At 35.2% G+C, this 24,430-nt stretch overlaps 1 protein-coding gene across 3 annotated transcripts in view; it reads left to right on the forward strand.

The window, feature by feature from the left end:
• nrp2a (neuropilin 2a) overlaps nt 1–24,430 on the forward strand; it is a 100,040-nt gene that overhangs the window by 54,411 nt on the left and 21,199 nt on the right. For all 3 annotated transcript variants that reach the window (XM_067404501.1, XM_067404502.1, XM_067404503.1), the window contains exons 7-12: nt 1,878–2,033; nt 12,654–12,798; nt 13,794–14,143; nt 15,251–15,395; nt 22,228–22,311; nt 22,742–22,903. In XM_067404501.1, the coding sequence (XP_067260602.1) occupies nt 1,878–2,033; nt 12,654–12,798; nt 13,794–14,143; nt 15,251–15,395; nt 22,228–22,311; nt 22,742–22,903 (1,042 nt within the window). The remainder of the gene's footprint in view (nt 1–1,877; nt 2,034–12,653; nt 12,799–13,793; nt 14,144–15,250; nt 15,396–22,227; nt 22,312–22,741; nt 22,904–24,430) is intronic.

Genomic DNA, 24,430 nt, shown 5'->3' on the forward strand with positions numbered 1-24,430 from the left:
ACTGTACACACACATTATGTAAACAAACGATTAATCATTTGACAACACTAATATATATATATAAGCTATTGTGATGGCAAAGTATTTTCTGCAGACATTACTCTTTGACGAATATAATTATTTGATTAATTTATTTGAAATAACAATTGTTATAATTGTTATAAATGTCAGTACTATAATTTTTTTATAAATTGAATGCATCTTTGCTGAATAGAAGTATTAAAATCTTTCAAAAAAAGAAAGCATAGCATAGTTTTAACTGGAAATATGTTATATTATGAATGAAAAATGGATAGCAAACGTGTTTTGTGTTGACTTGGTCACACTTTAGGTTAGGGTCCAATTCTCACTATTAACTATGACTTTTGCCCCAATAAACTCCTAATTACTGCTTATTAATAGTTAGTAAGGTAGTTGTTAAGTTTAGGTACTGGGTAGGGTTAAGGGATGTAGAATAAGGCATTAATATGTGCTTTATAAGTACTAATAAACAGCCAATATCCTAGTAATATGCATGCTAATAAGAAACTAGTTAATACTTTGAAAAGGACCCTAAACTAAACTGTTGACATTATAATATTAATACATAATAAACGATTCTGTCCATCACAGCCTCATTTTCATTTGCATCACATTAAATATGCTATTTACTCTGTCCTTGCTTCGTTCCCTTTAATCCACTGGGATTCTCAATCTCTCTCTCTCTCTCTCTCTCACACACACACACACACACACACACACACACACACACACACACACACACACACACACACACACACACACACACACACACACACACACACACACACACACGTGGTAAATTCTTACACACCACTACATTTCCAGACCCTTCTACACCCTGTATAGAGCACTCCATCTTGCCCGTCAGCATACGCCCCTTAGCTTGAGCGCTGTGTTTGTTGTGTTGGTGCAGACCGATAATGCATGGAAGGTTGCTGTGATGCTAACTGCTCGATGATGGATGAGGACAGTCTAGAGAAATCCGTAGTTAGCAACCTTCTCCAGTGCTATTGATTTCAGAGTTGGTCCCCACACCCTCACCTGCATCCAGGATCCTGATAGCATGAGGGTCTGGGAGCCTTTCCTTCTTACATTTGACAGATGAGCAAAGACGGCACTGCCGGTATGTGTAGAGGTCAGGGAGTTTTAATTAGACAGTGATGCATCATTATGTTGAATTCCACTATAATTGCAAATTGTTTATAAAATATGATATGATATATAGAGTTGAATCAAGAATGATATCACGTATGCAATGTATGATATATGCAATTAAAATGTCATTAAAACAGAATTAAAATAAGGCTAACAAACTAAATGTCACATTTAAAAAACAAATTGTTTATATTTGATCGTTCTTTTTTGCATAAATAAATATAAAATATAGCAATTATAGTTTATCATTGTTTATTTGCATAAATTTGAATTTAAAATTTAAATTTGCAGTTGTCGCCGTTCAACACATTTTTTATATTGCCATGTAAAAGTCACTTCCATGATTCTAGGGTGTTGTTGTTAAGTTGATTATCCTGTTTACTGTGTCTGTAGATGGTTTTCATGCTGAATTGTAATGGTTTACTGTGGTAAAATCGCCGTTGAGGAGCTTATTCTTTAAAATAGCACCCTTGTTTTTTTTCCAGTCACAGATATGGCGTCACTAGGAAGAATTAACTTGTTCTCCACATCCTCTCAATACATGTTCAAGATTTTATTTATAAACTGCAAAGGAACTGTTCATTACTCACATCAGAAATCCTCATTGATCGGCTGTCAAAAGAAACTAAATTTGGTCCGATCAGTCGGGCATTGTTATCGCTCCCTATTTCCCACTTTCATCAATCACCTTCCTTTCCCAGGTGGATCTTCAGTTCCTCAAGGTTCTGACCGGGATCGCTACCCAAGGAGCCATCTCCAAGGAGACCCTTAAGTCCTACTACGTCACCACCTTCAAACTGGAAGTCAGCACTAATGGAGAGGACTGGATGATGTATCGGCATGGCAAAAACCATAAGGCAAGGATCATATGATACGTTTGTGTTCTCTATGTGTTTACAAGTGGCAAAATACCCAATGAACAAGGGCTGGATTCATGAAAATCTACTTAATGCGTTAGTTCACCCAAAAATGAAAATTCTGTCATCATTTACTCACTCTCCTGTCATTCCAAACCCGTAAGACCTTCGCTCATCTTTGAAACACAAAAGAAGATATTTTTAATGAAATCTGAGAGATTTCATTCTCCTCCATAGACAGCTATGCAACTGCCACTTTGACACTTCAAAAAGTTCATAAAGAGATTGTAAAGCGAATCCATATGAATTAAGCGCTTTAGTCCAAATTTTCTGAAGAGTCTCAATCGCTTTATATGATGAACAGATTTAATTTAGGCTTTTATTTGGAATTACATGAGGGTAATTAATGACAGAATTTTCATTTTTGGGTGAACTGTCCCTTTAAGATGTATTCTGATAAATTCTGAGAAGTTTGCATGCTTTTAATTTTTTTTCATTTATTTCATAGATTTGTATTTAAATATTTTCTTAATTATATATATATATATATATATATATATATATATATATATATATATATATATATATATATATATATATAAAATGTGTGTGTGTGTGTGTATTACTAGAACATTGGCTGTTTATTAGTACTTATAAAGCACATATTAATGCCTTATTCTACATGATCATATTCTACATCCCTTAATCCTTCCCAATACCTAAACTTAACAACTACCTTAACTATTAATAAGCAGTGATTAGGGGTTTATTTAGGCAAAAGTCATAGATAATAGTTAGTTAGTAGTGAGAATTGGACCCTAAACTAAAGTGTGACCTAATTTAGAAACTTAAGACAGTTTTGTGAATCCAACCTGGTCACATAAACAAAAACCCAACAATCCACAAGGAAGAACTGTTATTTTGTGGACCAAGATGTTTAACTATATATTACACTAAAAGATTTTAACCACCATCTCTTCCCAAATCTACCATTAGACCTTTGTTTTCAATACTTATATATATATATATATATATATATATATATATATATATATATATATATATATATATATATATATATATATATATATATATATATATATATATATATATATATATATATATATATATATATATAGGGCTGGGTATCGTTCAAAAATTTTCGATACCGAGACGATACCGATACCTAAACGATACCTTTTTCGGTACCAATTTTATAAAATATGTTTAAACAAGATTACATAACCTCAAAAAAAATCTTTGGTTTTAATAAATCAGTGCAAATAGTTTTAATAAAGTTTAGTTTTCAATGCAAAAATTAAGTATGTGAGGCTCTTTTTTAAATCACTCAGCAATTGTTCTTCAAAAAATTAATTATTATTAACAAGATCAAAGTGGAAGTAAGAGTGACGCAAGTTCGTTGCATCTTACCGTGAAATAAGAGTTCTGTGTCTTTATTAAAATCAACACATTAATGATTCATCTCTCATCCACCCGCAATTAATTTTAATGTTTTTTTTTTTTTTATTATTATTTCTTGGCCCGACCCGCAAATTATCCGCAGTATCAGGAGGACGCTGATACCTCTTTTTCAGCAGAATTGTTCGCGTTCTGGAGCCAGAGGCAGAGCCTGTGCTCGTGCAGGCGAACGAGCCTGTCATGAACCGGTCGCGTGTTTCCATAGACTTGAGGGACGAACGCTGATGTAAAGCTGCTGTGTGTTGTACCTTAGACTACAAAAAACATTGCGCGTTCCGCTGTTTCTGCAGGCAGTGCTACACTTTTGTTTTCTGTTAACAGTATTATCTGTAGTGAACCGGCTGCTCACATAAACAGCCGTTTCTCACCCGTCCATTCGGAGATAAACTGAAAACGAAACCGTTGATTCACTCGCCCTCTCGCACATAGGGTCTCTCTCGCGCGTATAGTTTTATATATTTAGATATAAATAACAATGTAGCGCAACGTTACTTGCTCCTCAACGAGACAGCGAAAGCATTTCTCCGCCCCTCTACTCGGCTCCATTCTGAGGTACCGAAATTTGGTACCGAATGACAAGACACTTTTCGATACTCGATAGTATCGAGGCAGTTCGATCGGTACCTAAAAAGTATCGAGTTCGGTACCCAGCCCTATATATATATATATATATATATATATATATATATATATATATATATATATATATTGCTCTAATGGAAACAGTGGTTAAATATTCTGTTTTAGCACAAATCTTTTGAAATGAACTGCTGTAGGAGGCAGTTGAGCATCTGCAGAAAGAAGTAACTCTAGTTCCAGGTGAACTTTGTTGGTCTGAACAGAGAAAGTGACATGGGAATAAATTGAGAGATGGTTATCTGGTGTTCAGGAACAATGCGGCCCTTTATGCGCCCTTATCTCTCTGGCCGTTCCTAATGCCTGTGAGCTACCTGCCGTAAACACACCTGCGTGACCGGTCACACCTGGACCTGCGTGGGATACGCTGATACGTGTTCATACGTTGTAGGAATTCAGGGCTTGGTTTTGTGATTTTGACCCATTTGAAGACCAGAAAAGACTGTGTTTCAAATCATTTTTCCTTTCTAGACTGATCCTATTAAGAACAAAATTTCCCAAATTCAATCACGGAGCTTTGGACAACCCTCAGTAACTCCATCAAAAAATATATTTAAGACGGATATAGAGCATTTGGGTTGTGAAGATTATTGCGGCAAAGTCAAATTATGATGAGGACACAACTGGGCAAACCCGACAGAAATGCTTTTGTTTGGCTAGCATTAGCACAGCTAGTAATTAAAGCATCAATCAACCGCCGTTGCTTCATTTACCCCGCCTGCCCAATGACATCCTAATCTCTGTTTGTTTTGATGCTTTCCACCACTTGAAAGTTCGTCTTTCTCATTTCGTGACAACTAATCCCACTGTAACCGCATTGGCCACAGTTTAATCAGAGCCTCGGAAAGATGCTTATGCATTTTAACTGTACGTTACGCCGAGGGGCGGCGTGTAATAAAAGTGCTAGGATTAACCTTTTGGTCATCTTTTTAGTGGATCTGCTTTTGATTAAAAGATTAGTCTCCTGTTTGGGAATGAGTCGCACGTGAAAGTAGACATGTCTGGGTTAGAGCTCCGAACTTAATCCTGGTCCCAAACCACTTTTACGATAGGGGGTGGGATGTAAATAGTTAAAATGGTTTGCTTGTATACTGGTAACTGAATTGTTTATCATTATTTATCATTCTAAACATAAACATCAAAATTGGTTCAGATCATCTTCAGACCATGCTGGCAAAAAGTTATCAAAAGCTTTTTTATAAACCCAACTGTTCTCAAATAACAATTTAAAATAATTTAGTGGTGCAAAAACTCCCCCAGCCCTACTAGATGCTAAATTTGAAATCTAATAGTGCTGGGCAATATAACACAAATTTATACATAAATAAATTCATATAAATATATATTCATGATGTTACCTATTATTTAATATAGTAATATTATACATTCTAAAATCATTGTGGAAGTATTCAATATTGAACTATATATTTCTAATACTTTTCTAATTATTTGTATTTATCAAATGTACCTGAGCCATGTAGACTCATAAGTGTACACTAGGGCTGGAGATAAAAAAATAAATAAATAAATATATACGTATATATATGTATATATATATGTATATATATATATATGTATATTGATATATTTTCCACCCTTCTCATGATATTCCATGCATATTAAAAAAATCAACAAGAGAAATCAGCATTTTAGCTTGTAAGATCTAAGATTCAATGTAATCTAACAGAATTTTGAATTGATTCACTTAATCCGTTTGAACTGATTCACTGATTCACTTTTGCTACTGACGTTTAAATCGAAGATGCTTCTAAAACATCTGCTTTAGCATTCTTGTACTTGTTCTTGTACCTTATCCTAGGAATAAAAGCGCCTTAAAATATCACATTATTCACCTTTTTGCTTAATTTGATTTATACAGTAGATAACAACACATCTTTCATGAATGTTTAATAAACTGTACCACCCAGTATTTTTGCATAGATGCGTCAATAAATGGCAAAAAGGTTCCTCAAGAATGAAAAATTGCAACGTATACTGTTTATTATTGAAATTCCTATAAATCCCTCGTGGACAGCAAGTAATAAATCTGTCACATGCTCACTTGATACATGATGAATATAGCATATAAAGCGTGATGACTGGGAGAGTTGAAAAGGATGGAAGGAGAGACACAAAGATGAAAGAAGATGGGAAATGAAAAGATGAGAAGAAATTGGGTTTAAGGAGGAAGTCTTGTCATTTCTTTCCCCCATTGAGAGAAAGCTCAGTGGAGGGGGCGCAGGTATTGTTCAGTGGTGAGAGCATTTCATTCTCTCTCTCTCTCTCACACACACACTGTCTGTTTTCCTGCTCTTCAAGACGATGCTTTAGGCTGGTGAGCCGCCAACCGGAACCAGCTTCTACTGTCAACATCTTCATCTAGAGAAGAGTGAGAGAAAACAGGTGGACAAAGAAAGGAAAGATAGATTTGATTTGACAAAAGCCTGCTGAAAAGACTCACCTTAGCGAAAAATGTTCATTTTAGTGGTTTTGCTGGTTAGTGCTGGTGTGGTGCTGGTTTAGCTGGTTGTCCAACGTATTATTTCTGGTGTAGCTGGTTAATCAAGTTAAGACTTTTTTTTTTTTTCTCCATTTTGGCTGTTTGTTTATTTGTTTGTTTGTTTAGACAACTTTTTTAGACTATTTTATTTGCAATTTATTATTATAATTTATTATAGTTATTATTTATTTGACATTAAATGTATCATTATTTATATTTATTGAAAACTAAATATTTTTATTTAGATTTATTCAATCTATTTTGGACTATTGCTATTAATTTATTGTATTTATTTGACATTAAGTATATTAAATATATTTTTAATTATATTTACTGAAAGGAAGACATTTCATTTTTATTTAGTTTTTTATTTGTTAAAAAAATTATTTACATCTTCAGGTGTCTCTAAAGAAATAATTTAGGTCAAATGAATTCAACAAAAAAGGGAAACATTGAATTAATATGAGTATTATTAATAAACAATATTGACGTTATTAGTTTAATATTGACAAATTAGTTATTTGTTTTCATTTTTTTTATGTCATATGAATTCTAATGTAAATGATAAATTCTGAGAATTACTCTGAAAAGGTTTGGCACCAGACAACAGAAGTTGGGTATTTTATAGCAAAACACACATTACCTCCTGTCTTTGGCCAGACGTGCACTTTCACGACTTTCATCAATACTTAAACACCTCGAGACCTTTTGTCCCCTAGCAGTCTGCATAGGATGTCTGTTCTGACTGGCCCAGGGGTGGAGACGGACTCACGCAGGGTTTCACCTCCTAGCATTGGCGGGACAGCGGAAAAAGTCTTTATAATTTCATGATCTATCACTCGTAGACCCACAACATGGCAGGTTTAATTATTTAGTTACCCTAGCTAGTGTTCTACTTTAACTGGATGGGTGGAACCATCCCGCCATGGGCCGCCCCGCCACCAACTCTCTTGTTGTCAGGCAGATTTTGGTCTTGTTTACTAATTTGAATGGCTCAAAGCTTAAACGGCTTATAGCTCTATAGGTTATTTGCAATTTGCTTATGCAGTGTCATTTCAATTTGCAACACGTCTTCATGGTTTTTCAGTAATTGTTTACTGGTTATTTGTGTGTTGTATTAAAGTGTGCAACCTATTCTTAGCAAACACTCAAGCCATCCATCTGCTTGTTATTCTAAAGGCCAGTCCTATAGGGAAGATCTCGCATTATCAACAAAGAGAAATAGTCTTCGATTGATTCGTACAGGAAACAGTCATTATTCAAGGTGACTTGGTCAGACATCACGTGTTGCTCAGACCTCTTTATGATCTTAATTAACCTTTGAACTGTGTAAATAGGCTTATTGACAGGGGTCAAAGATCGCCGCTGAACCACTGATGGAATCTTTGATCTTAGCAGGTGAAGAAAACCTGAATGCATTAACCATAAGCAATTCGACCTCTTGACTGCTCTTAAACTGTACCATATTTCTTTTCCTTATGTCTTGTGTTTGATCTACATATTTGGTATTTTCTTGTGTCTAATATATCTTAGAAGATGACATTTGATGAACAAAACAGAAAGACTGGTGGAAAAAGGAATTACGATTCTTTCATGTTGGACTATCTTGAGGTTATGTGGTTATGTTTAATTTTCACAAGTCATTTTTTTAGTGAAAAAGTTTTTACAACACACACTGTAAAAAATAATTGTTGGTTTAACTTAAAAAAGTAAGTTACCTGAGTTCATTGAAATTAAAAATACAATGAAGGCGATTGATTTAATCAGCAGAAACTCAAAATATGATGTTATCTGAATTACATTAATTATCTAAGTTGATTTGACAAAAGAAAAAATGTTGTGATAACAAATCATGAAAATATTTTTTTACACTGCAGGTACAAAAAATAAGCGCTACATTCATTAAACACAAAATGTACATGCAAATGGGTTTACGAATAATTTGCATGTAAAAATTGTTTTATGTACATTTTACATAGAAAATAATTGCATAGGAGTTACACATGAATGTTTTTTTAATAAATTCATTATATATTTTTTTGTGTAGAAATTATTACAAATTGTATACACAGAAATTGCACATATAGTGCACATTTTTAAAATTGATTTTCATGCAAATTTGTTACGTAAATTTACGTAAGAACGGATTTACAAGCAATTTACAATGCAATGTCACGTAAATGTATGTAAAAATGGTTTTACAAATAATTTACATTGAAATTTACAACAGTTTTATGAATGATTTACAAATACATTTGATATCAAAGCTGTAAAAGATTATTGGAGTATGTTTTAAAGAAAATGCTAGTCTATCTGCTTCAAAATGTGCTCCTTGCCTTTTCTTTGTAATTATTTGTGAAATGTATTAGTAATTTTTAAAGATAGCAAAAAAATCTTTGAAAAATAGCTTCAAAGTAAACTTGTTTTTATCAGTGTTGTTATATGGAAAATTTATACAGAAAGGAATGAGTCCCATTGAACAGATTGTAATTCTCTCCCACTCAACCAATATGCCATTTACTCTGACTATGGGCCAGTCTGTCTTTCTCATATATTCCTCATTGTCCTGGTATCTATGATATTTTCTTCCCTATGATTTTTCCGTCTTGTTGATTGGTCTATGTTATCATCTCTCAGACTCTGCGCTCCTCCTCCCATCTCTTTCGTTTAACCTCTGTCTTCTCTTCAATCGTTATCCATGAACTCTTGCGGAGCTGCCGCGTTGTTTTGCCACAGAGTTGGACGGCTGAATGCGTCTTATTCCAGCATCTGGAAAGGGGTCATCCGTCTAGTCGGCTGTCTTGTCTGTCTGGCTTCAGCAGCCACAACACACTCGAGATCAGCATTTAAAAAAAGGGCTCAAGGAAACCTTCCCCCCACCTCTCCATCCTTGTGCCACTGCATCATTGAAGCATTATGAGTGTGGTCCTTTGTGAGTGTGCCGAATTCCCCTGCTGGGAATACACACACACTCACTGACACTGAGTATTTGTAGCCTTGAGCATAGAGCACAGAAAAAGGATTCTTCCATATGGATTACTCTGCCCAGAGCCCGTAACTCTCGATGGGACGTGACTTGTGGCCACTGGATGGAGAGGATGAGACGAACAATGGGGTTGAATGAGGTTTAGGCCTTGGGGAAAAAGGAACAGGGGGAAATTTAACTGTGGTGAAAACGAGCTCAAAAGACTCTTTGTTTGTCTTTGTCTAATCCACTACTTTTTCTAGTGCCACTTGACTTAATCAACCCGTTTCACTGCATCACTGGTGTCGGTCATAGTCACAGCTTTGTAAGTGAGCCAGGATACTTGTGTGTGTGTGTTTGTGTGTGTGTGTGTTCGCTTTTGAAAGCCCTTACAGCCCATCTTGGCCTATGTTACACTTCATCTCAGGTGAGGAATGTTTTCAGTTGGCTAAGACCCATCCATCGCTGAACCTCCCACATGGATGGAAGAACACAGATGTGTGTGTGTGAAGTCATGTGTTTTAAACCGTTTTAACATAAGCTACAATCTCCTCTGTGTGTATATATATATATATATATATATATATATATATATATATATATATAAATATATATATACACAGAGGAGATGATAGACAAGATGATAGACAGGGCAGTTTAAGCATTGAGAGGATGCACGCAACTAAGTGCAAACAGTCTGTTAAAGGCACAGTTATTATTAGTTAATATAAAAGTATGTCCCAAGCTTGCCCACTATTCTGCTACACACTCTAAAGTTCGTTATCTTCACAAAATCAGAACCTATTTTTAGGACATAGTATAAGTTGGTGAATTGGGACAACCATCTTTATGACTGAGTCATTGAATCATTTACTTAACCAGTTTGTGTAAAACAGTGATTCACTCATGAACAAAACACATAATTGGTCTTAGTCACCTGTTAAGTCTGTCTCCGAAATCACATTCTATCTTGAGTATGTACTTACTTTGCGAGCACTAAAAAGTATGTTCTATATAGTATGAATGTGTGTAGAATGAATGTAATCCGGACGTACTTCATTTGCCATATTGTCATTGTCATGTGACCTACCAGCATCAGTTGCATCGCTTCACTGCCATTTAAAAATCCTCTCCCGTGGCCTCATGGGATAGTAAAGCATCCATCATATGCATACTTCAGAATCTCGCTGGAAGTAGAAGGTCATCCAGGTACTTTTTGCTTACTCTTTATAAGTGCTGTCTTTGATCACATACTGTTTTTCGCCTACTATATAGTAGGGAATTACACTCTAAAAACTGCTGGGTTAAATAATGACAAAACCAGGGATTGGGTTGTTTTTACCCAGCCATTTTTTTCAACCAATTTTGGATTTATTTTTTTAGCCAGCAATATATTAATATAGTAAAAGGCATGTTTTTGCTCACCCCCAAATAGGGGCAAATTTGTGGGGCATTTTAAGCTGAAACTTGACCAGACCAGAGACTTATATTACATCATGTGAAAGAGGGCATAATAGGTGCCCTTTAACCCAACCTGCTGGGTTTGTCCATATTTTACCCAGCTTGGTTTTTTTTATCCCAGTATTTTTTAGAGTGATGCTATTTCAGACACAGCCACTGGTTTTATGAATCCGGTCAGTTATATGTAGTCTAGTTAATCATTCAGCCGATTCATTCAAAAACACTGATTCATTCAGGACTGATTCATTATGAGTGGGTTCAAAAATCATTCACTCATCCCATTTGTTCAAAGGGACCGTCCTCACGAGTGAGTCGTTAAAATATTGAATCATTCACTCTCCTGATTACTTCACTAAATGCGTGAAGTAGGATTCTCATAGGATTCGTTCGAAACACAGATTCATTACAAAACAAGTGACACGCTGAATTCAGAATCGTATATTACTCATACGTTTACCATATCTTTCTATGGCAGAAATAGTAAGAGTAGTATGCTAGTATGCAGTTCCGATTTCAGCAACAGTCTTCATGAGTGAATCACTGAATTACCTGAATCATTCAGAAACGGTGCTGCTGTGTGTTGCTCGAAGATTTGCGACAGCTGATTCTGTCGTGGCTTTGTTTAGAGCTAGTTTCATTGGTGGCAGACAAGAACAGACAAAGTAACTGTCAATACTGTATCTAAAATGCAAGTTACTCCTCAACAATTTGTTTGTTTGGACTGTTATATAAATCGTTGTGAAGATTATGCAGTGCTATTTTCAGTAGTTTTTGAAACATTGTTTATGTGCCTCTAGGCAGCCATAATTCTTATCCTCTAGCTTTGATAGCTCTGTCGTAATACCTGTTATGTAACCTCAAGCTCACTCACTGCACGTCTTCTGTTTTCCTAATTTTGAGGTCCTGTGGGTTTACATTTCAGTTATCTGTCAACCATTCGAGTCTACATGGGAAGTTCATCTCTTATCTATAGTGATTTTTCATTGGTATTCAGTCTAATCTAGTCTTTATCACACTTTACAGAGAAGTTGTAGGATCTCTTATGGTTCTGAGGTATGTGAATGGGAAAATGTGCTTTAGTTAAAGGGGAACTATTATGCCCCTTTTCCCCAGAATGTGTCTGTGAAGTTTCAGTTCAAAATACCCCACAGATCATTTATTAAAGCTTGCCCCTATTTGGGTGTGAGCAAAAACACTCAATTTTTGTGTGTGTCCCTTTAAATGCAAATTAGCATTTGCTCCCATCGCCCTTTCCAGAATAGGGTGGAGCTTTAACAGCTCACACGTCACTTGATTCAACTTATCGACTAGCATGTTTTTGTAAAATAAATATTTTCTTTTGCATTGAACTTTGAGCGTTGTAACATTACACACTAACTAAAGTAAAAAAAAGGAAATCATAATCAAGGACCCCTTTAATACTTAATGCATATCAAACCAAAATATGCGATGGGAGTATCATGAGAGAATATGTTTCCTGTGGGAAGAACTCGTTCTTGTGTGGAAAATGTATGATTTAAATGAATAGACTTGATGATGCTTTGCAGCAAGTGTAATCTGTGTTTTCTTTGTTTTGCAGATTTTCCATGCCAACACTGACCCGTCTGAGGTGGTTTTAAATCGTATTCCTCAGCCCGTTCTGGCCCGCTTTGTTCGTATTCGACCCCAGACGTGGAATAACGGCATTGCACTACGCTTTGAGCTTTATGGTTGCCAGATTACAGGTGAGTGTTTAGACTCACATCGTTTCATTTCATTTTACCATTCAATGCAATTTTAGGTTGTTATATGATAACTATCGTCTGTTTGTGGGGGGGGAAAATGCCCCCTCTGTTGAAGATCTCAAATCTGATTTGTGTTTGTGTACATTCGGTTATAAAGCTTTGCATATGTTTATTTTGTTGAGTGTGATATTTGATACACCAGGCTTTTATGGCTCATAGAGTATGATATATGGAGCTCATACTATTCAGTCACCCAAACTGAGCAAAAATATGCAATTTGATGCAGTTGCTGATGTTTATGTGGACAAAAATATCTGATGCAATTCTGATTGCTTGTAATGTAAATCATTGAGATCTTCATAACGGTATAGCAGACTACTTATAAAAATCATCTGCCACTCTATATCTCCCAATAATGTCTTAAAATGATACTTAAATGCTTAGTTTTATAATCAAAGCTCTGTAGTTTTTATAACGCAATGCAACATATCAGTCATTTCAATACAATGCTGATTGAGAGATTTACAAATAAACATTCCTCAAAAGGAATATGTTCCTTCATCTTGAAATAGCTCTAACAATAAATGACTTAAACATTTACAGTTTTAAAAAAACAGTAAAGATTTCACAGCAAAAAGACACACATACCACGACCTGAACATTTAGAATTATTCTAAAAAGCCTTTTACTTGCTAAAAAAGTATAAACTCTCAATCAGATGACAGGAGGTATCTAGTAGATTGTGTACTATAAGATCAGTTGGAGTCCTCCAAAATGTGTGTTTTAAATATGATACAGTACACTCATATTGGGTTAAATATGTACAAACCCAGCTATTGGGTTGTTTTAACCCAGCATTTTTAGAGTGTAGGCTTATTAATGTTAACTATTCTTTAACTTCAAAACTGTAATAAGTGTATTGTAAGACACTTTGGATATCACCATTTGAAAGCTGCAGTTGGTGTGTACATCTCTCTCGTTCTATTTCGTCTCAGATGCTCCTTGTTCAGAGCTCCAGGGAATGCTGTCTGGGCTCCTCCCTGATTCCCAGATCTCGGCCTCCTCAGTGAGGGACCTTCACTGGGTTCCTGGAGCGGCACGTCTGGTGGCCAGTAGATCAGGATGGTTTCCCGGCCCTGCCCAGCCTATAGCTGGAGAAGAATGGCTCCAGGTGGACCTCGGGACACCCAAGACAGTGCGAGGAGTGATAACCCAAGGAGCGCGTAGCGGGGAGGGAGGAACCAGCTCAGAGAACCGGGCTTTCGTGCGGAAGTATCGCCTAGCACACAGCCTGAATGGGAAAGACTGGAACTTTGTAATGGATAGCAAGACTAGCATGCCAAAGGTATTTCATTTATCGATAACATAATATAATGTTTAGCTCTCATTATGGAGAACGATCATCCACAGAACAATAAGACCTAAAACCTAAACAGTTTAAAGGTGCCCAAGAATGCTTTTTCACAAGATGTAATATAAGTCTAAGGAGTCTCCTGAATGTGTCTGTGAAGTTTCAGCTCAAAATACCCAATAGATTATTTTTTATAATTTTTTTTAACTGCCTTTTTTGGGGCATCATTAACTATACACTGATTTTGGCAGCGCGCCGCCCCTTTAATTCGCCTGCTCACTGCCACACAAGCTCTGGACTATATTACAGTGCATTTACAAAGTTCACACAGCTAATATAACCCTCAAATGGATCTTTACAAGATCTTCGTCATGAATGCTTCGAATGAATGCTTCGAATTATGTGAGTATTTATTTTGATGTTTATGTTTGATTCTGTATGAATTTGAGGCTGTGATCTGTGGCTAACGGCTAATGCTACACTGTTGGAGATATTTATAAAGAATGAAGTTGTGTTTATGAATTATACAGACTGCACATGGTTCAAAATGAAAATAGCGACGGCTCTCTTGTCTCCGTGAATACAGTAAGAAACGATGGTAACTTTAACCACATTTAACAGTACATTAGCAACATGCTAACAAAACATTTAGAAAGACAATTTACAAATATCACTGAAAATATCATGTAATCATGGATCATGTCAGTTATTATTGCTCCATCTGCCATTTTTCACTGTTGTTCTTGCTGGCTTCTGTGCACAGATCCAGACGTTAATACTGGCTGCCCTTGTGTAATGCCTTGAACATGGGCTGGCATATGCAAATATTGGGGTCATACATATTAATGATCCCGACTGTTATGTAACAGTTGGTGTTATGTTGAGATCCTCGTGTTTTCCGGAAATCTCAAACAAATGAGATTTATATAAGAAGGAGGAAGCAATGGGGTTTGAAACTCAATATATGTCTTTTCCATGTACTGAACTCTTGTTATTTAACTATGCCAAGATAAATTAAATTTTTGATTCACCTTTAAACATCACCTGTGATTCAGTGTCTAAATTCAGTAAGTGTGTGAGTAGTCTCTTTTTTCCCCATAGCTTTTTGAGGGAAACACACACTATGACACCCCAGAGCTGAGACGTTTTGAGGAGCTGCCGGCACAGTTCATCCGCATCTATCCAGAGCGCTGGTCTCCGGCAGGGATCGGAATGAGAATGGAAGTCCTGGGCTGCAACCTGCCAGGTAGGACACGGCCCTCAGATACACCACTGTTGTGAAATCATAAGCTAAATTACTTGTTGTTGATTGGGCAGTTCCTGTTGTAGCTACAACTTACACTGAGCTGCTGCCCAGAAACGCACCGTCAGCTGAACGCTATTGCAGCCTGAACAATTTTTTTTCTTTTCATTTACGATGGGGAGAAGTAAAAAAAAAGGGAGAAGAGAAAATAGAAACATAGAAACAGTGATTCTCTCTAAGAGAAGTGGATGGGAGAAAATAACCAATTTAAAATTGGCGGAGGCTGGATGAATTTTGTAAGGCAGAAGCTTTAGTGTGACGTCTCAGTTGCTTGTGTGCTGCACATGCTACCGTTTACTGTTTCTGTTTGAATCTATTTTAAAATTTAATTTATTCCTGTGATCAAAGCTGACTTTTTACTCCAGTCTTCAGTGTCGCATGATCCTTCAGAAATCATTCTGATATGATGATTTGCTGCTCAAGAAACATTCTTATCATTGTTGAAAACAGCTGTGCTGCTTTTGATGAATAGACAGTTCAAAAGAACATTTATTTTAAACAGAATTTTGTAACATTATAAATGTTTTTACTTTTGATCAATTTAATGCATCCTTGCAAAATAAAAAACAAACAAACAAACAAACAAAAAACTTTCTGACCCCAAACTTTTCAATGGTAGTGTATGTGTGGGATATTCTAACTCTAACGCATCAACCTTGCTTTAGATGTTTTTTTAATCAAATAGCAATGATCTGAAGTGCTATATATTATTTGGTATTCGAAGAAATGGCTGAGTTCATATTGAGATTTCAGCACGGTCTGAGATTTTGCTGAGATCTCTTCTTAACGTTTGAAGAGATTACTGGGATCTTTTTCTCAGGACAAAAATCTCTCCATTTAATCTGATTCCTTTCTAGGAGACACAAATGAGAAATTAAAGAGATTAGTTTGCTGTGGGAGCAACTGCATGCTTATGTTATTATGATTGATTTTTAGGGATTGTTTGTGCTTATCTGACCAGACTTGAGCGTCAACCTGCACGAATACACAATTCCCATGTCTACAATATTATAAACATGAAAGACACACACAAACACACTCACGCAGCTCTGCTATAATCAGACAGCTACCCCCCTGTGCCAATTATCCTCTATGTTGTATAATTTATCATAGAGCTGCTGGAGTTACATCTGATTGAGTGTGTGTGTGTGTGTGTGTGTGTGTGTGTGTGTATGTGTGTGTATGCAAATGTACAGTATGCTCTACTTTTAGGTGTGAAAGCTAGAAAGTTCTAGAGACGTTCAGCATGGATTGATTGATCAGCATTGCAAATTTAGAAACCCTCACAATTACATAAATATACTGTGGCAGTGCTAAGATTCAGTGATGGTATTCTCTTGGATGGATGGATGGATGGATGGATGGATGGATGGATGGATGGATAGATGGATAGATAGATAGATAGATAGATAGATAGATAGATAGATAGATAGATAGATAGATAGATAGATAGATAGATAGATAGATAGATAGATAGATAGATAGATAGATAGATAGATAGATAGATAGAAATGTAATTTTTGGGTGAACTGTACCTTTAAGAAGCACAACCTTTCTCCCTAGCTTCTACTTTTGTTTTCTAACTTTGTTTTCAATCAGTCTCTCTCTCTCTTTCTCTCTCAGGGAGTGTTCTTGCCTGTGTAAATGTTTTTCTTCTGGTCCTGCTCTCCTCACTTCTCCTCTTTCTGTTTCTCATCAGAGACCATGCTACTCTCTTTCCCATGTTCTCTCTCCCACACACACACGCACAGTCACACACACACACACACACACGCAGTCACACACACACACACACACACACACACACACACACATACATACACACACACACACACAAACATATGTTCTACATGTTCGTCCCACAGAACAGCTGTTGTAGTGTATGCAGACATATACCTGCCCACACTGGGTTACTAAGTATGTACTTGTGGAAAAACAAATCTCCCACAAGTAATTGCTACAGTGTTCTGAGTTGTTGCATTGTTCTTCATAAAATGTATATTAAGTTGAATGTCAAGTTTGATAAAATGAGATAATTAATCCATCTTTTTGTATTTAATCTCAGCCATGTGTCTGTCGTTATGTGCTGTGGTCATCATGAAACAATCAAATGCATATAATGTATAATACACTGCATGAGTCTCAGGTGAATTATGGGGCCCTAAAGGCAGCTGTTTTATTTTCCCAGCATGCACTAGTGCTCTCTGCAGCCCTGCCGAGCTCTGGTTAGCAGGCTGAAATATGCAGAAAAGCTTTATGCATAATTGAGGGTCTTTTATTTATTTATTTATATATCTATTTTTCATTATTGATTTATTATTTTTTTGCTGAATCAGGTTCTTTGGAGAACGATGTGACAGTTTTTCTTAAGGAAGGGTGAGAATTTGATGAAAGCAGAAATGACAGGACAAGAGTAGAGAGAGAGAAGAGAATGATGGGATATGAGCTGAGAAAGGGGAACAGAACTGAATGGATGGAAGACAGATTACAGCTATCAATAATACGCTTTCATTTCTTCGCCTTACTTCCCATTACTTCCAACACACTCAGACACACACACACACACACAGACACTGAAGGCAATGATCTTCCCGCTAGTCTTAATCACATTAAGGAAACTGCAGCCTGCGGTGAGGTGTACAGTTACACGTACGGTTTAAAGAGACGGATAACATATACAGCCATTTTGAAACAGCAATAACCTCCACTCTAAGAAAAGTCTATAAAAATATTTCCTGACGTACGGTGATAATATGAAGGAGTTTTCTGTATTGATTTTCACAGGTGTTTTACCCATATTTTGATCTACGTATTGCCTTGTGTTGTGTTTTAGGGTTAAAGGAAATGTCTGTAAACTTAATGTATAATGTCCTGTTTTTTTCTACAGATTTTGTTACTTACAGTGTTTAGTAGGGGTGAATTCATGATGATTTTGACAGTTTTTTTTTCCATTGAGATGACTTGGGAAAAAGTGTCCCAATCAACCTAAATGTACCCTACATATAAACAGAAAAATAAATAAATACATTCAAGGGGTAATTTTTGGATCACAAAAATGAGCATGTTTTGAAATTTAAAATATGTTAAAGGCTACTAAATTTAGCATAGTTAACGCATTTAACTAATTTGGCATTAAAGGATGAAAAAGAAAATTCTGCCATATGAAAATTTGTCATGCACCAGTGTTGTTATCTGTGGAAGCTTGTTTTCGCCATGAAATATACTTTTTTTGTTAGAATTGTGACATAAACTCAATTTATAAAGATAGAATTGTGTGTTATAAAGTCAGAATTGCAAGAAAAAATGTCAGAATTACGACTTTATATCTTGCAATTCTGACTTTTTTTTCTCAAAATTGCGAGCTTTAAACTCGATTGTTAGTTAAAGTCAGAATTGCATGATAAAAACTTGCAATTATGAGGAAAAAAGTCAGAATTATGGCTATATATCTCACACTTGTGACTTTATAGCCCGCAATTCTTACTTTTTAAAGTTATAAAGTCAGAATTGCATTATATAAACTTGCAATTGTGTCTTATAAATCTCACAATTCTTACATTTTTTCACAGAATTACGAGTTTAAATCTCATTCTGACTTTATAACACGCAATCCTGACTTTATATCTAGAAAAAAAATCAGAATTGTGAGATGAAAAGTCGCAATTACCTTTTTTGTTTTATTTTTTATTTAGTGGCGGAAACAAGCTTCCATAGTTATCGTTAACTAAAATGCAAACTATTGAAAGTTGTTTTCTGTTATTGAAATAAAACTGATTTGAAGGGGGGGGGGTTTAAGAAAACTGAAGGTAGGATTTTTAAGTTTAAGTTTTTCACCTAATATTTATATTTTATTTTAATAAAATATAAACACTAGATAAAAAAAACCTTAAACTTAAAATAATAAAAATAATTTTAAGCTAAATAGAAATATATACAGAATATAGAAAAATTACAAAAAATGTCACCAAAACAGAAAATGTGAAAATAAAAGCTAATTCAAAATATTTATAAATATCATAATGTTATATGAATAATATTAAAATTACACTGCCGTGCACATCTTACTCTTTATGCAAAATCATAACATTTTTGTTTTGATATTTGATATTTATTGACTCCACCATTTTGGTTCAAACTTTTCCGTGAGCCCATCACAGAGCATTCTTACACTGCTCTGAAAGCTGCATACAGAGCTGTTGAAGACTGTAGAAGGATGCATAATTATACTTCCTACCTCCTAGAACAGCCTTGTAGTGTGACGGTAGAAGTACAGCTCTTTGTGTTACGGCGTCCTGTATTTGTCTTGTATGTTGTGCTGACATGACTGTCACATCTCTGAAAGGTCAAAATCATTACACCGTGACACACAGCGACCTTTAAACCCTGACAGAACATCTTCACGGTGCAGAGAGTGTTTGCACATCGCAAGAGCACAGTCCCGCGCAGGTGATGATATTTATCCGTCATCCCTGTACTAATTGAATCAGAAGACAAAGAAAAACAAATGGACACAGACTGCTGGTGTGGAGGCATATGAAAGAATGATCGAGGGAAAGAGGATGGCGTAGAGAGGGAGGCCGTTAGCGATAGGGCAGAGGAAGTGGTATTAGCTGGCTAATTGCTTCAGAAAAGGCCATGGCATTACAGTGACAAATATCACCAGCTGTGGCTCACCTTTTATGAATTCAAAATATTAATGTATGCACCGATTTGCTTTCTTTGCAGATACTACTGTGTGAGTGACCGTTCAGTTCATATACTAGTTGGACTTCTGTTCTCATATAAGTCTAAAACCTTTTCATTTAATGCAGTTTATTTGTTTCCTATGCAGTTTTAAATGATTGCTAAACTTAATTTTGCTTATTTTTTTACTGCAAGAAAGGAAAATCACAAGTTACATCTATTTAAAGGATTAGTTCACTTTCAAATTAAAATTGCCTGATAATTTACTCACCCCCATGTCATCCAAGATGTCTTTCTTTCTTCAGTCAAAAAGAAATTAAGGTTTTTGATGAAAACATTACAGGATTTTTCTCCTTATAATGGACTTCAATGGAGCCCATGATGGTTAAAGGTCAAAATTTGTTTTATTGCAGCTTCAAAACGTTCTACATGATCCCAGAAGAGGAATAAGGGTCTTATCTAGAGAAACCATCGCTCATCTTGAACTAGCTCACTTCTTCTTCTTCTCTATTTGAATTCCAGCAGTGTAGACACTGCTAAGTGTATTACTGCCCTCCTTAGGTCAAAGTTTGAACTAAATTGTTATATACTTGCACTAGAGTATTGTATATGACAATTTAGTTCAAACTTTGACCTGTGGAGGGCAGTAATACACTTAGCAGTGTCTACACTGCTGGAATTCAAATAGAGAAGAAGAAGAAGAGAGCTAGTTCAAGATGAGCATGTATGGTTAAAACGTATGTACGTTTTTTTTTGTTTTTTGTTTTTTTTTTTAGAAAATGAGCGATGGTTTCTCTAGATAAGACCCTTATTTCTCATCTGAGATCACTGTAAACTGTAATTTTGACCTTCAACCGTTTGGGATCCATTGAAGTCCACTATTTGGCGAAAAATCCTGGAATGTTTTCATCAAAAACCTTCATTTCTTTTCGACTGAAGAAAGAAAGACATCTTGGATGACATGGGGCTGAGTAAATTATCAGGAAATTTTAATTTGAAAGTGAACTAATCCTTTAACATCACTGCAATCATTTTCTAGGGATATCTATCTATCTATCTATCTATCTATCTATCTATCTATATATATATAATTATCCCTAGAAAATGATTGTAGAGAGTACACGCAGGACTGTGCTATATTAGGGGTGTAACAATACACAAACATGACGGTTCATGAAATTATTTTTCAATTATTTTTCTACTCTAGTTTTTGAAATATGATCATTTACACAGTTACTGTCATAACTTGTTGTCATGACAAATTTATTTAAAGATATATTAAATAATGAAGACATTACTAACATGTAAAGTAAATATAATGAATATATAAGCTTATATAGTACATATATTTAGTGAAAAGCTCCCTCTAGAGTTCATTTCTCTAGTGAACTAACATGCTGTGGACACTAAATGACTTGCGTGAGATATTATTCTCAAACTGTTTTATTGATGTCTTTCTGAGGTTGAAACACTGGTTGAGAGATGACACATAAACATATCTATGCATATATCGTCTGTTCTTCTTCTGCACTTTTTCCTGTTGTGGCGGTTAGCAAACAGTGTTGCATTACCACGCGCGCCCCCTTCTGGATCACTTGTGACTGCCCGTATTCGTCATCTGACTGTATGAACCGAGCCATGACGTCATAGTACGGGATGAATACATACACTGTTACACCCCTAATATATTTTGTGAGCATAATGGATCTATATATTAGTATGCATGTATGTATACATGTGTTGTTTTCTTTCAACACCCCATGGTTTGTCTGTCTTTTCTCCCTACAGCAACGCCATCCATCAGTCTGATGTCTTTACATAAGACAGATGTAAAGAGCTGCAGGCAATACGGGGACAAAATGATAGTTTTTAACAGTATTGCATACTGTGCATATATTTTATGTCCCCCTCTGCGCTGACATAAATTCAGAGTTTGGAGCTGTATGATTTAATTTATGAATATCTGACTCATGGCTGGCTGCATAATTAAAATGAAAAGAAATATAATTTGAAATGAAAAGAAAAGAGATTTGTTTCAATGGAAATGGTCTTGGTTAAGATAAGATTGTTAATTATGTGTTTCCATCCACAGAAACCTCCACACCAGCTGTAGAGACATCCAAACCAACTCAACCTTCCTCTGTAGAAACCACCACAACACAGAAACCCAGTCCAGGTTTGTAGTTTTTTACTCACAATACACAAACACCCTAAACCTCTAGAAATCAGCCACATTTTGGGTTGCTGTTGCATGCATATGTGAAACGGGAGCAGGATACAAGTATGTCATGAAATGTTGCTTTGGTTAAATTTGATCCCTGATAAAATACATCACAACAGCATAAATATATACATGTGACCTGTAAGCACACTCACACCACTTATTTATTCAATAAATATCCCTTTCCCTTTAACATAAGTATCACTATCATGATTTTCAGTGGATTGTTTTGGCAGAATTATTGTCATTTCTTTATTTTTGAACATTGATGCGGCTGAAGTCAAAGGTCAGAGCTCAGTTTAGCTTAAAGTGCCGTTAGCCATCCAATGTTTTGCCAGGGTTGATGAATATTAATGCGTATGTATTGATGTATTCTTTCCGTCAGTTACCAGCGCTGCCCTGCCGTCTCACAAAGGACTGTGTGATTTTGAGCAAGGATTGTGTGGTTGGACCCTTGACCCTGATTCTGACCTCAGCTGGGCGCTACACAGCTCCAGCAAAAGCACCGCCTTGGGTCAAAGTCAAGATCTCTCCATGGGCTCAAACAGTGAGTATCTCACACACATACACACATTCACATGCATAGAGAGGTTGTCATGCCTGTAGGCTCTCGTCTGTGTTCATGCTTAGAAACACACTGCATTTACAAACAAACAAATATTACATTATATTATATTACATTACATTACATTAAGCTATATTACATTATATATAACGGGAAAACAGTTAATTTAGTTTGTTGTAATTATACAAAAATATTTAATATTTAAATAAATCATAATTAATACTATTTATTATAATAATAAACCATATATAAAATATATACATTTATAAAATATAAATTATATTTTATAATACAATTTTTATAATAATTTATAATGATATTTCTCATTTTTAAATGTTATTATATATTAATTTTAATTATCTTTAATTTACTGTTTTGAAATTTTCTTCTTCAAGCTTCTTAACTAGTTTTACAAGCTTTACTGCCATGCTCTGTAAAACCTTACGGTGAAAATCACTAAATAAAATAAGTTCTTTTTACTTAAAATTTTTGGGTCCCTCTTTACAGTATATTAGGTGGCCTTAACTACTATGTACTTACATCAAAAAATAAGTACAATGTACTTACTGGATTCATATTGCATTGCAAAACACTTTTGCTGCTATTGAGGTGAGATATGGGTAAGGTTAGGGAAAGCTTTGGTGGTATGGGTAGGTTTAAGGGTAGGGTGTAAGGGATGGGTCAACAGTGTAATTATAAATGTAATTACAGAAATTAATTACAGATGTAATTACATGCAGGTGTTTTTAAAATATAAGTACAATGTAAAAACATGATTGTACACAATAAGTGCATTGTATCAAATTATTAATTTAAATGTAAGTACATAGTAGATAAGGCCACTTAATATAAAGTGGGACCAAATTTTTAAAAAGTTGATTGACAATTTAACAAATATTTGTTATGTGAACTCAGAAACAAATTATATTAAGCAGAACTCAATCAGAATAAGTTACAAGAAATAATATGCTATTTTACCTCTAATGATTTAAGATACAGAAATTAATTTAATCTAGTAGTTTACGTTTATGGCTGACCACAACATATTTAAAAGAAGTTTAAACTTATTTCATGGTTTCTAATTTCTTTTAGACAATGCTTTCCGAGAAGTTACAATTTATTTTATTGTAGGTTATGCTTTTATAGCTTTGATCTCCTGTTCTGTCATCACTGCTTTGCACCAATGTTAGTTTTTGCTTAATCTTATGTAACTTTATTACTTTGAGTTTGATGAACTTAAACCATTAAACCAACATAGTTAGATTTGTTACTTGTTTTGCTTGATTTGTTACTGAATGAGTGAAATAAACTTAAAATCTTTAAGTTGAGTTTACTCTAATGATTGACTAAACCAACACTAAAATATTAGTAAATTTAACGAAGTTTACAGTACACATACTTATTGGTTTTAAAACTTAAACGGTTTAAGGTAATCGGTTTCCTCAAATGGTTTGATTTACCATAACTTATCGGGTTTTAAAGTGAGCTTTTCCATAAAAGATCATGTTG

The sequence above is a fragment of the Chanodichthys erythropterus genome, chromosome 12 (genome assembly GCF_024489055.1).
Source record: "Chanodichthys erythropterus isolate Z2021 chromosome 12, ASM2448905v1, whole genome shotgun sequence".
Classification (NCBI taxonomy): Eukaryota; Metazoa; Chordata; class Actinopteri; order Cypriniformes; family Xenocyprididae; genus Chanodichthys; species Chanodichthys erythropterus.